Source organism: Danio rerio, chromosome 8, assembly GCF_049306965.1.
Source record: "Danio rerio strain Tuebingen ecotype United States chromosome 8, GRCz12tu, whole genome shotgun sequence".
Taxonomy (NCBI): domain Eukaryota; kingdom Metazoa; phylum Chordata; class Actinopteri; order Cypriniformes; family Danionidae; genus Danio; species Danio rerio.
In genome coordinates, this window is record NC_133183.1 from 26,954,522 (window position 1) to 26,969,502 (window position 14,981).

General features: G+C 33.7%; 1 protein-coding gene across 1 annotated transcript in view; it reads right to left on the reverse strand.

The window, feature by feature from the left end:
* sort1b (sortilin 1b) overlaps positions 1-14,981 on the reverse strand; it is a 32,606-nt gene that overhangs the window by 16,262 nt on the left and 1,363 nt on the right. Inside the window, exons 2-7 of the mRNA NM_001126465.1 lie at positions 12,606-12,665; positions 9,851-9,924; positions 8,039-8,141; positions 7,644-7,805; positions 4,785-4,858; positions 660-706 (exon numbers count right to left, since the gene is read on the reverse strand). Of these exons, the coding sequence (NP_001119937.1) occupies positions 660-706; positions 4,785-4,858; positions 7,644-7,805; positions 8,039-8,141; positions 9,851-9,924; positions 12,606-12,665 (520 nt within the window). The remainder of the gene's footprint in view (positions 1-659; positions 707-4,784; positions 4,859-7,643; positions 7,806-8,038; positions 8,142-9,850; positions 9,925-12,605; positions 12,666-14,981) is intronic.

The window sequence follows — 14,981 nt, forward strand, 5'->3', positions numbered from 1 at the left end:
TTCTAGTTTACATGATCTTAAAGATCTAAGTGATCTGTTATGCTTGTAATCAGTGAGCATATCTGTAATGCATTGTGGTCCTAGGCCATTTAATGATTTATAAACAAGTAATAATACTTTAAAATCTATTCTGAATGTAACTGGGAGCCAGTGTGGTCAGAATCCTAGCAGCAGCGTTCTGGATGAGAATTTTCCGTATTTTATTGCTGTAAATATAATTTTGTTCTATATATATTTTTTTAGATTACTTATAACTTTGTGCTATTTTGATATTTAAAAAAATATTAATATTAAATATGTTTTGCAAAGCCTGTTTATCTGTGATTGATTTATATTAATTAATAAATAACATTGAAATGCAATACTAACAAATATGTATTATATGTATGTATGCATTATGTATTATAAACAAATATATGCTTTTTTATTCATTAACACAAATGGCACTGGTAATAATAACCATTTAATGTACCAGCATGTCAAACTATTGATTTTATTTTGTTCCCAATCCAACTCTCATCTTTCATTGCAGAGTTTCCTGTTGGACAGGAGGACAAGGATATAAACGCAGGAATACACGTATGATTTATACACACACAATACTGGCACACATTTGTGTCATCACACCTTAGATCAACAGAGCAATAAATGTTACTCACAACAAGATCCGTTAAGGTTGGTTGAGAAGAACAGAGCATCTATTCCCCTGTTGAAAAGTAGAAGAGAGAATTGATCCGTGAGATTACACTCCTGAGACCTCATAAAACAACAGCAGTCAGATCGGGTCACTTTGTTGGCAGCATAACAAGTGCGAACATACAGCATGCTAAAATCTCAAGCAAGTAGCATGTAGTTTATGATGATCCCTAAACAAACCATATTTTTGCATAATGAATGACATATTTATTATTCATATAAACAAGAAACTGGCCGGATAGCGATTGATCCCCTATTACATCGGTGTCGTTGTCGTAACGGGATATTTAAGACTGTCACAGATCATATGACGCACTGTTAAGACGAGACTCAAGAGAGTGACTCAGGCTGAGGAGATTTCAGGTTACAAAATCATTCTAAACAGATTCAAACATTTAAAGGATTGCTAACCCCCCCAAAAATGTTTTTCTTCTGTTGAACACAAATGAGATATTTCTTAGAATGTTGAAGAATGGTAGCATTGAGTTTCAATAGTTGGTCAATGGCAACCATTCATTCTTCAAAATTACCTTCTAAAAAAGGTGGATAGTGAGTAAATGATGTTTCATTTTTGGGAGAACTATTTGTTTTTTAAAAGTCACTGAGCAATTTCAAGACGGCATTTTTTTTTTAAACTTTATATATTAGATGATATTAAACTTAAAATTTGTTAAAAAGGATACTATATTTCCTTTAAAATCTGCATGAATCGAAAGCTTCAACCATTTTTTTTCATATTGTGACACAGTTCCTAGAAAAATGAAATATTGCAGATGGGTGAAATTCAAATCTTCCAGTAGACCGCCAATCTTCGAGTGCAGAGGCAGGTCCAATATGGGCGATCGCCTATGGCGTCATCTTGCTTCATCTGCGACCCACAAAACCATACAATCCCCCTTGTGTGCACTACGACACCCTGAACACTGTGAGGGCGAACCAGTCTGTGTATTAACAATATTTCAAGATCGCAAGTTAAGCTTGCGACGATCCTGTTCAAGTAGATCTCACAGTTAAAACGAGTTGCAGCTTGTGAAAAACTTTCCTAAAGTTTACATGGAAGGGTTGAAATTTATTTTGATAAATGGGAAACATTTCTAAAATTCTGTGACCCACAACGCTAGCAAACATGTAACGAGACAAAATATTAATTAAGACTGATATTAGCAACCCTTTTTGTTTGGTTTGGTTTATTTTCTCAATATTCATATAAATGTTATTTATTTATTTTGTATTGCTTTGCTTTTCTGATAATGCTGTATTTGAAATTCTTCTACATTATTTGCAAATAGGAAAAATCTATAAAAAGTTCAAATAATAAAAAAGAGACAAAATATTAAATGCGGAAACAGTGGACGTGGCTTGTTTTTCCTACTGCAAGCTGATTGGATGTAGTAAAGTAGATATTTCATTCAGAAAAATCTGGAAAAGGGCTTCAGGAGAGTTATTACAACCAAATAGACACCTCCTCCTCACCATTTCTGGGTTGTTGCTAGATCAGATACATTTGTGGTCAAAAGTTAAAGAGAATTATTTATATTATTTAATACATTTCCTATTATTTGTATTTTATTAACTTCTACCCCTACCCTAACCCTAAATCTAACCGTCACAGTAATGTAAAATCAGTAGTAGTACCGAGTATTATTAATGTTATTTATTAAATTACCAAATAAATTGTATATTTTTAACATCTACCCCCACCCCAACCGCAAACCCAACCGTCACAGGACTGTAAAAATATGAATTATTATTATACAGTGTCACAAAATGTGCGTATCCGCAGCTATATCCAATCTAGAGTTTACCCCATTTCTGTTCTCAAAACTGACAGTTGAAGGGGCGTGGTTAAGTAAGTTAGCCACGCCCAATGGCTAGCAAAGACATGATCTAAGAATTGAACTGAAAACAAACACGAAGCTCATTTCAGATTTCAATTTTAGATTACAGGAGCAAACATTCTTTTTTTCTTCTTAGGGTGCTTTCACATTTGGTTCAATTGCCTGGACCGAACCCAAGTTCGATTATTCCCCCCTTGCCACCTTCTCAGCTATTTTTTTATACGCTTGCGTCATCAAGCTGCTGTTTTGTGTACAGCTGTTGCAAGGTGATGGCCACGAAAGAAAAGTTCCAAAACAGAGACATCTGCATTTCACGGTCATTATGCTTTTACTGAATCTTATTACCAAAACCAAAATACAGAGAGCCACTTGCGTCTATCTGCCGCAAAAAAAACAAAACAAAACATTAAAAATGTTCAAAACATCACGCAATGTCTGCAGAAGTCGTTTTTGGTGGAGACAAGCAGACATTATCACTGTGTTTGCACTGGGTCAGTCCCGTTTACCACCCAGCTAGTTGATGCACGAACATACACACACACACAAATGAACATTATGAAAACTAACGTTTGTTGTACAGTTGGCGGTTCACTTCTGTTATTTGGTACGATTGCATTCATATCAGAAGTAAACCGTACCAGAGTTCCCACAAACCGTATCCCAGACCACCATTTCAGGCAGACTCAGGTACGCTTCACGGGTGCGCACATGAGTTCAGAAGGCATGTTCACACTAGCTAAACGTACCGTGCTCTGACGTCAAACAAACTCGGGTGCGGACCAAAAATGCTAGTGTGAAAGCACCCTTAATTATATGCACAGATGAATTGTTCACCACAAAACTAGCAATGTGAGCTAACAAAATCAATACGGTTAGTTTTAATTTCATGTGTACTTTAACTTTTTTTATGTCACCATATCAGGGTTTTGAGCAGCTGTTGACATTTTTGAACATGTTTCTGGTTGTTACTTAATATAAAAGTGAAAGAACAAAAAACTACTCTGAACTAAATGTTGGTTTTCTTCCTCTGCTTTCACGGTTTCATTTTATGCTGATAAACTTGTAATGACACCCTTCTCCAGGAAGTGGTACAATTTGTGGAAGGAAAACAACAGCACGAACATTGCTTTAGCATCATGTTTAAAAAATCTAAAATATTTAGCGTAATGCATCTGGTGCTTGGAAAATATGCAATTATTACATGTAATAAATTTAAACACAATAAAAGTGCCTTGATGTGTCTTGATAACTGCACTGACAAACCTTCAATTTCAATTTACTCAGACTTCTATGTTAAGCTGCTTTGACACAATCTACATTGTAAAAGTGCTAGAAATAAAGATGAATTGAATTGATATTTAATGGTGGGCATGTCTGAAAATATGGTTTTAATACTTCCTCATACTGCATTCTCTACGTCTGCTTGTTTTGTACTTTGAATCTAATAAAGACATTCCATTAAAACACATTGAATTAGAGGAGAAATGATCAAGGTTTTTGGTGTGGCTTGTAAATTCATGTGCAAACTTTATATGATGCGGTTGTGGGTGAGAACTTCCTGTTGTATGTTGTAGATTCACGCTCTCAAGATGTCTTACTGATCCGACCCAATTTCTGACTGCCGTTTTGATCCCCTTTCCAAAAAGGTGGAATACTGTTCTTTTTTTAAAACTAGGTTATTCAGAGGGCTGCAGGGACGCCTGAGGATGAACCTTGCCTACCGTTAGGAAAGCTCAAAGGAGGAATTAATGGAATAGTATGGTTTATAATGAATATAAACAAAACAAAACAAAACAAAAACTAGAGTGTTTAAACAGATCTTGCTTTCTTGGTTAAACATTAAACCTGTAAATGGATAGTCTGGATGAATTTGCTTTTAAAGATAACTACTTTTGTGTTGAAGTGTAAAAACACAAGACTTTAACAGTAGATTTAAAGTGAAGTTTGATGCAGGCGTTTATCTGGGGCAGCTGAGCGTCTTCGGACATTGAAAGCTGAGCCTTGTGGAAAAACAGGATGACTCAGCAGAGAATGTCTCGTGTTGCTGCCATGGTGGCCATATTTGCATGTTTGTGTTGTTGTGTCCTGGATATACACCCGTGACAAGACAAGCCAGAACTTCCCAAACAGGCTGGTCAAATGTAAAAAGAAAAGAGGCTGTGCTCCACCCTGTGTCTTCACAAACACAAAGCTCCTAAATAACTAACTCGCTCACTTCTAGGTATTTTGACAATCATTGAAAGATCTTACCATTTCACCACGCACACCATCTCATGAATTTTTGTCCATGTTGTGCCAAAGTCTTTCGAGATCCAGAGGTCATGCTGAAACGGCAGTAAAATTAGAAATTATGCAAATGTTCAAAAGCAGAAATGCACCAGTTGAAATGCATAATAATATTGTATTTTTATGTATATGTAAAAATGTAAAAGCAGGGCTTCACCAAGTCAAATGTAAGACTTTTAAAGACCTTTTAAAACCATCGAGAATTAAATTTTCAGACTTAAACAGGGCTAAACGCTATAATGCCCCAGCAGAAAAATAAATAATTTACCATCAAGAAACTAATTTTAATTAGTTATTTCTTGGCCACATTTTTGTGTCACATCAACCCAGCAGGCACATAACATCATAAGACGTTAATTTTAGGTTAGATTTAGATCAAGACGTTAGGTGACCTAGCCAGCGTTTGAGAACAACATAATTTTTTTTTTATTATATTTTAGGGTTTTTTCACATTTATTTGATAGGACAGTAGAGAATTCAGACAGGAAAGCACTGGGAGCAGAGAGAGGGAAAGGATCGGCAAAGGACCTCAAGACGGGAATCGAACCCGGGTCGCCACGAGCACAATGGTGCTATATGTCAGTGCACAGTACCACTAGGCTACCGGCGCTGACAGGACAACATTATTATTATGTCCAATACCGACATCAAATTACATTTATATTTGGTTGATTTTAGGATGTGTTTGAAAGTGACCAAAATCAAACTTTTGATAGATACCATAGTGGTAGCGTCCACACAACGTCAAGGTGTAACATGATAAGACGTTGATATTTTGGTTGATTTTAGGTTGGACATTGGCCTGACGTTGGGTTCTAACGTCAACCCGATTTTCATTTCCAAACAAAATCCAATGTCCCCACGACGGTATGGTACACTGTCAATATGACTTCAAGTTGACGTCCTGTGCCTGCAGGGAAGAGTCAAATCAAGCAAACCCTAGTTTTTCAACATAATTAACAAAAAGTCTTATACAATTTTAATAAACTAAATGTATGCACATCAGACTGTTACAATATTAGTTCTAAGTAGTTTTGCTAAAGGTTTTATTGATATTTATTGTTGGTTATTGGATGTGTGTTGGATCGATTGGGTAGCTTTGCATAAACAAATGAAAATAAAGACCCTTTAAAAATAAAAAAGAGCTTTTTTAAGGCCTAAAATTTTGTTTTTGAAATTTAAGACATTTTAAGACTTTTTAAGACCCTTTGGAATCCCTTGAAAAGATCACACAACCAGGATGTACACTTTAATTAAATTAAAAAAAATTATCAAATTTTAAGTAGTGGACTTCCGTTAAAGTTTAGTTCTCCAAAGTATTAGCAGAAAAAAGGGTTGTATTTTATTTTATGCTATTATTTATTTACATGAAGTTACAGAGCACTTACCGAAGAAAGTACTGGATAAAATAAGATAATTACAGTGGATTTGATTGGGTTTAGAGGGTTAGCACCTAGTTACTATATGGTTAAAGAGATAGTTCTCACAAAAAATTAACATTTCCCAACCCAGGCTCATCCTGAAAATGTACCACTATATATATTTCTGGAGAGAGCCAAATACGTCCCAGGATGTATGTTTTTTTTTTTTTTCACATTTTTTTTTCGTGAATCCACCAGAGGCCACTGTGTACATTTTTTGACCCCCAATCTCTAATTTCACTCACTCGCTTGCTGTTCTCGTGTAAATCCAGCCCTACCCCGTTTTAAAGGGGTAGTGGTGTCCCAATTCTCTTTAGCTTGAAGGCATAGGGCTAAGGGTAAGGGGTATACATCCCTTCAAACGAAGATTTTTCAGGACCACATTCGAAATGACTTTTTGTCATTATTATGAATTTTTACAACAAACAAACACGTTTTAATATATTCATAACCAAGTTTATGTTTTACCATCATGCTTTTTAAAAAAACACTGAAATAAAAACTGCTAAATTTCACGATCTATTCACCGTCTATAATCCCCAATAATAACTCCTGTACAGCAGTCCCACAACATTCTGACACTCGATGACACTGAAATACACTGTCGGAAAAGTTTAGTGGCTGAGAATGAGCTGTTTACAGTGTCTGCTATGATGTTAATGTTGTTTTTGCTGTGTTTACATGATGAATATGGCCACTGTGTAAATGCACAGTACAGTTACGATCTTATTGCCACATTAGATCATTATGATAACATGATATACAGAATGCCTTCAGTGATCTCCTAAAGATAAATATTAAAAAATAACACAAGTAGAAACACTACAGTAGTCGCGATCGTCTGATCTCATTTGAAGCAAGAGATGGCGATGACATCTGATGATGTGTGCAGGTGCTGTAGTGCTGTCCCAATTCTTAGGAGTAAAATTTGAAGCCCTTCTACTTAACTCTCGGTTGTTGGGCCAAGGAGAAGGGGTAAGGGTACAAAAATAGAATTGGGATTGAGCCTGAAGTGAGTTTAAACTTTTATGAATTATTTTCTTCTGCTGAACACAAAACAAGTTATTCTGAACACTGTTGGGTGAAAAAAACAGCCATTAGTATTCATGGTAGATCCCAAAGTCAATTTAGCAATCCCAAAGTCAGCTACTTATTAATAGTAGAAAAAATACCATGAAAGTCAATGGCTCAATGGAGAAGTCAATGGAAGGTCAATGGCTGTTTTTTTTTTCTCCAACATTCTTCAGACTTTTCAATTTGTGTTCAACAGAAGAAAAGAACTTAAACATGTTCGGAACAAGTGGAGGATGTAAAGAAGTTGATAGCATAACTGTGACATAATATGTACATATGGATCAGGACAGTAAAATAAACTGCTATCGAATATTATATAGCCTCTCACCTTGGTGCTGATAGCCGCAAGCACATCAGTAGTTTGAGGGTTGTACATTATCTGCATTAGTGGGTGAAAGGGCAGCTCTGTGTGGACGAAACTCTTGCCAAAGTCTCTTGAACGGAAAATTCTGGCACCACTGCCTCCCGAAGCATCTCCCGTGAGAATCACCTGAAGGGAAGAAAATCAGAGATGCTTTAAAGAGCTTTTGCACAGTTGAGATCAGAAAATAACTGAAGGTTCAGCTTGTCTTTTCTCACTGTGATTGACATGGAGCATTTAAGAGTCTACAGGCCAATTCAGCAACTCGAGAAACACCTTTAATGTGATCTGATTCAGCTCATCAGCCCACGTGTGCTTCAATGGAGGAGCTTACTCAAATGTTTGTTTGCATTTTTGCTCACCTTGCCAGAGTTTTCCGGACCAATAGCAATCCCAAAGTCAGTATTGATGAAGGTGTTATTGATGAGTTCTGAGACATCCTCAAATGACTTGCCATAGTTTTCACTGTCACAAGAAAACAAAGACTTCTAGTTAGGTAAAGTCCTCAAAATATGCTACTTTATGAAAGTAAATCCAAAGTTACAAAATAAAACATAACTACTGTGACAATACACATAATATAGGCTTTTTTACAATGTCCAAAATAGTTCAATCAAGAATTTGATCTCATTACATCAGTATTTCTCAACCATGTTCCTGGAGGAGCACCAACACTGCATGTTTTGTCTGACACACTCAGGTCTTTCAGTCTCTGCTAATGAGCTGATGATCTGAATCAAGTGTGTTTAGTTAAGGAGACATGGAAAATGTGCAGAGCTGATGGTCCTCCAGGAACATGGTAGAGAAACACAGCTCTAAACCTCTCCTATCTGAGACCCTAGCCAGTTCTGATTGGTTAGATGGCTAAAGACTATAGATATACAAAGACATAGAAATGTCTCGTATTACTATGAATGCTGAAAAGTATCCAGTTTTCTTTCGAGAAAAGTTTTATCATATAATTTCATATGATTTAATTGTTTAATTCATTCGATTGGAAAAACATTTTATCAAGAAATTAAGCCTTGTGCAACATAAACGGCACACTTTTGTGTCTTTCTGACACATTTTTGGCTCAAACTATAACAGCAGCAAAGAATTTAATTGGTTTGAAACCGAATGTCTAATGAACGTCAAACGTCAAACTAACTCGCCACATCGAAGGAACTCCCGCCCTCTGGTCAAAATAGCAAATCATCATTTATTATAGCAACAAGGTTTTTGGGGAAAACAGCTTGATTTTGTTCAGATTTGCTTGATCATTAGGGTAACCGCTGTTGTTTGGCGACTGCTTTGTGCTTGTGTTGATTTTAACATGAGAAAAGACATCATCACACTATCACACCATCTTGTGTTCCTCTAGTGTCATCCGGCCTCATGTTCTGTGTCTATTATTCCAGTGTTTGTAATGGTTACCATTGAAAAAGCCATAAAGGAGATTGGTGTCTTGCCAATCATTGCGCAAAAACTGCAGCTGGAGCAAACTAGAAATGATCGTCATTAATACTAAACATAATTTCGTTTTTGTCCTCCAGCATTATCAAAACATATTTTAGTTTAGATTTTGTTACTGATTTGAAATGTGTAATTCACCTACAATGACAGAAAGCAGTTTTTGAGGTTTCAGGATTTCTCTATTCATTTAGATAGGACTTTGCTCTTAGAAGGTTTTTAAATATGATCAAATGAATGGACATTCCTTAAAAGGAACTTTAAGATGGCCCAGTGTGTTGTGATTGGTCTAGTGTGTGTCTATATATAAGTACTTGTAAACAGAGTGATATCTACACTAACAATAGTGAAAGTTTTACTGCATCAATTTATAAGTCCTCAATTCTTAGGACTGCATGTAAAATGGATTCAATTTTGTAGCACAGCTAAACAACAATGAATTTTCCAAGCCTTAGCTACAACTACAGTGTTTAAGAGAAGACATTGTATGCGGCCCGCCAATGAAGAGCATTGAATAGCAATATACAACTGTACAAATCTAAGAGAAACAAGACCAAAATTACTGATTGTCTTGTTTTAGGCAGTTTAGAATCTGATGCTCTATTTGTGTTGCACTTTGGTTTTTTACATCTGCAAACAGCTATATTACTACACACTAGAGGAAAAGTAGCATTTAAAACAAAATAATAAGAGCACTTGAAAAAGCTCAAACTAGCACTCACCTCCTGTACAGTTTGGACTGTCCAAATCGCAGAAAGACTAATGGCATCTGAAATGTTGTCAAAGCCAGGACTACCTAGAATTGACACATAAGAGATGGTTATTAACCTTGAGACAAAAATCCTCACAATATATTATTGGAAAACTGCCTGTACGGGAAGCCCTGCTACTTGCAGTTCAAAAGTCTAGTGTCAGTAATACTTTTCAGCAAGGCTGCATTAAAATGATTGCAAAATGATTGCAATACCATATACAGTGCATCCAGAAAGTATTTATAGCGCTTAACTTTTTCCACATTTTTTATGTTACAGCCTTATTCTAAAATGGATTAAATTAATTTATTTCCTGTAAAATTCTAGGCTAATATCATCCCTAAAGTGAAGCATGTTGGTGGCAGCATCATGCTGTGGAGATGTTTTTCAGCAGCAGGAACTGGAAGACTAGTCAGGATAGAGGGAAAGACGAATGCAGCAATGTACAGAGACATCCTGAATGAAAACCTGCTTCAGAGTGCTCTTGACCTCAGACAGTTTATCTTCCAGCAGGACAATGACCCACAGCACAACGCCAAAAAATCTATGTAGTGGTTTCACAACAACTTTGAATGTCCTTGAGTGGCCCAGCCAAAGCCCAGAACTAAATCCTATTGAACATCTCTGGAGAGATTTAAAAATGGCTGTACATCATCGCTTCCCAAGTAAGCATGGGACGATAACCATTTTCAAGGTACACCATGGTTTGGAAAAGTCAAGGTTTTAAAACCACCAAATTTTTCTGTAGTACTGTTCCTAAAGTATGTGTAAGATTTTTATATTAATGTTTTTTTTTCTTTTTTTTTCTTTTTAGGACAACAGTATCTCCAGCAGAAAAGATTTCCAAATTGTAAAGAAATCTGTGTTTTTCAAACTATTGAAGACAGCAGAAGTCAATGATTTATTTTAATTATTTAGCCTGATATGTTTGCTGCTCCAAAATATTTAAAATGTTTCTCAAAATAAAATATATACTTATATATACATATGTATATGTGATTTTTCAGGATTTAAATTATTTTTTGCAACAATTTTTTTTCACATTGTCATTATGGGTTATTGTGTGTAGAATTTTGAGAAAATAAATGAATTTAATCTATTCAAGAAAAGGGTTGTAACATAAAAAAATGGAAAAAGTGAAGCGCTATCAATTCTTTCCGGATGCACTGCATTAACAAAATGTCACATAAAGGTCAGATCAATGTAAAAAATCTAGAAAAAAAATAAATAAAACAAATAGTAGCAATGTTTTGATAATTACAATAATTTTTGAGGGATCATGTGACACTGAAGACTGGAGAATAATTGCTATTTAATCAGATTTGTAAACAAAAAAAAAATGTTTTCATAACAGTATAGGATACCAGCCAAGAACAAAGTAAAAATAAAGATGATCTAACATGACCTTGAATGTGCACTGGGGCATGAGAGAGGTCAAACCGATCATGAGATTGCATTTGCTATATTGATAATCATGTTTATTTTTCTTTGTAAGCCCTGCAAACAGCATGAGAGCTCTGCAAGATTACTCTAGACAATCTAAATTTAAACCTAAAGCCAAAAAAGTCCCTATCTAACCTTGAATGGAATTATTAATGCAATTCTCTCAGAGACTTTATCTCAGAAAGGCAAATCCATAATAAGTCTGTATCCATAAAACAAATCAAAGGTGAAACTTGGAAAAGTATTCATTCATCTTTGTTACTCTGGATTAAGGAAATTTCTTCTTGAAAAGGAATGGATAGACTGACTTAATCAAACACAAAATGCACATATTTTACAAGATTTGGGACTTCTTCCTTCATTTTTTAGATAAGAATTGACTGACTGTTTAGTAACCCCAAACAATGTGATCATACTGTGTAAGTATTTAACTATAATTGACTGTGTTAATGTGTGCACTGTATTTGTTTTGACTTACTTTATTATATTTATTCACTTTGAATGAAATGTACAGTTGAAGTCAGAATTATTGGTCTCCCTAAATTTTTATTAGCCCCCCTGTTTATTCTCACAATTTCTGTTTAACAGATATTTTTTTCAACACATTTCTAAACAATAGTTTTAATAACTCATTTCTAATAAGTTAGTTATTTCATCTTTGCCATGATGACAGAACATAATATTTTACCAGATATTTTTCAAGACACTTCTATACAGCTTAAAGTGACATTTAACACTTAACTAGGTTAATTAGGTTTACTAGACAGGTTAGGGTAATTAGGCAAGGTTTTGTATAATGATGGTTTGCTCTGTAGATTATTGAAAAAAAGCTTTAAGGGGCTAATAAATTTGTCCTTAAAATGGATTTAAAAAAATTAATAACTGCTTTTATTCTATACAAAATAAAGCAAATAATACTTTCTCCAGAAGAAAAAAATAAATTATCAGACATACTGTGAAAATTTCCTTGCTCTGTTAACATAATTTAGAATATATATATATATATATATATATATATATATATATATATATATATATATATATATATATATATATATATATATATATATATATATATAAAACTCAAAGGGGGGCTAATAATTCTGACTTCAACTGTATATGTGTTGAACTGTCATTGTCTTAATTTCATTTTATTTTTACAAAATTGTCCTTTTTATAATTATTAATAAAATAAGTATTTGGTTACTACTCATACAGTATGTGTGTATCACATTTTGTTCTGAAACAATAAAAGTAGTTTAAAAATAAAAGTGAAACTTACCCCAGTTCCATCCCCAACCCAGGCCAAAGACACAGATCCACTAATATCTTGAAATGTCCACTGAAAAAAACATATTTTTAAATAATATTATACAAAAGCAAAGACAGGAAGTGTCCAAAACTACAAGGAACAACATCATGGAAAAATACAAGGATTTTAAAAGCTCAGTATTTCCTAGAAGGACACTGTCATGCAAAACACATGTTATCCTTGAATCTAAATCAGAAGCTTAGCAACTATTACCATTAAACTGAAATGAGATATGACAGATCATCAGTGTTGGGTAACGTTACTTTTAAAAGTAATATATTACAATCTTAAGCAGGGCTGGACCGATAAACAATAATTTTATTGAATCGCAATATTATTTATGTCAATAACAATGATAAGCTCTGGACTTTTTTTTTTTACTCTATATTGATCTATGAGTCAATTATATAGCATAAATTTGCAACACTGGAAATCCAGAAGTTTGTTGGTGTTAGAGATGCACTAAACTTTTGGCCACCGAAAATTCATCGGCTAAAAATATGTAATGCCATGAACCCTCAAATTTTTGTGGCCTCAGTAATTGTTGGGGTACTCTTTTAAGTCTAGAACTGTTAACAACTTATATATATATATATATCGTTCAATATGGAAAATAATTATTGAGATTGCATTTTTGCCATATCGCCCAGCCCTAATCTTAAGTCATTTCTAGAAAAAGTAACTAAATGTGTTAGTTTCATTTAAAAGAAAGTAATGTGAAAGTATGTGGTAATATGTTATTTTTGCTTTATTGAAAGATTAAGATTTAGAGGTTTAAGATTTTAAAAGTAACATTACCCAAGTTAGAGACTATTTCAATAAAAACATAAGAGATTCGGAAGACAAATAAACAACAGTAGTACAGGTATTTATAAATACTTACAAAAAAAGGTTAATAAGAAACTAGTATCAAGAATTTATTCCTGTCTGACACTAACAAAGAAACACTCAACAATATAAAACAAAAATGGGCAAAGAAAGCCAATATAATTATAACGAATGAAGAATGGTTAACCATTTGGGAAACACAGATGATCACAATTAATACAGATTCAAGGAGGGAATTTATTTGGAAAAATGTAATCAGGTTCTTTATGACACCTAAAATAAAATACTTTCAAACTAGAGATGAAAAAAATGGTGAATGCTGGAGAAAATGTGGAAATGTATTGACTGATAATTTCCACATATTTTGGGATTGTATTATTATACACACATGCAGGGTTTCACACAATTAATTCATGTTGTCCCAACACAAATTGATTAAGTTAACTTGACACTTTTAACAAATTTATGTGGATTGAACATAAAAACAATTGGTTGTCGTAATGAAATCTCAAGAATTGTGTTATTTCAGCTCATTTTAAATAAGTAGTTTGAACGAGCAAAAATGTATATTTCTGAGTGTATTAGCAAGATTTGAATAAAGGGAAAAATGCAATAATGGGATTGAATCTGGAATGTAATTTTAAAACTATGTACCTGGGAATTTACTGGAGCCAGTTGATCTTTGATACGTAACGCTTAAAAAACTTTATATAGCAACATTTTATTAACCATAAATACGACTGCAAATAAGATTGTATCTGGTGACCTTTGACACTTGTATTGTGTCTTTTTTATTTCCATGTTCATTTGAATTTTTGTTGTTGTTGTTGTTTTGTTTGTTTGTTCTGAACTGTTTTGAAAAATGTAAAAAAAAAAAAAAAAAAAAAAAAAAAATATATATATATATATATATATATATATGTCTGTATGTATGTATGTATGTATGTATGTATATATATATATATATATATATATATATATATATATTTTATATTATATATAATATAAAAATATAAAATATAAATATATAAATAAAAGTAACATTACCCTATACTGCAAATCATACAAATGAAAAAATAGGAAGGAAATGTGAAATTGAAGATGACATATCAAAACAGTGTTTTATTTTTAATCCTCTTCCTTTAGTTGAGTGGCTCTCAAACTTTTTACATAAAAAACCCTCCTCCCTAAACAAAAGAGGTTATTTAAGCATGATAACTCATTTGTGTAATCAAATGTGCCATTACTCTGCTTAAAAAGTCAATTGTAAACTCTCATTCAAAGCACTTTCCTTTTTGATTTCCAAAGTGCATCTGAACTGAATGCTGACTAAAATACTTCCACTTTCTTGCACCGCTCTGTCTGTGACCCTTTAAATAACAGTTAAATCTTATAATCCCATCTAGTGATTCTGAAGTCAGTCTACAATTGAACATACACCCAAACACTATATAAAGACCAAAAGGTCAGTGTAATTACAGTGTATTAACACAGCTTTGTTTATGTCACCTCTTTTAA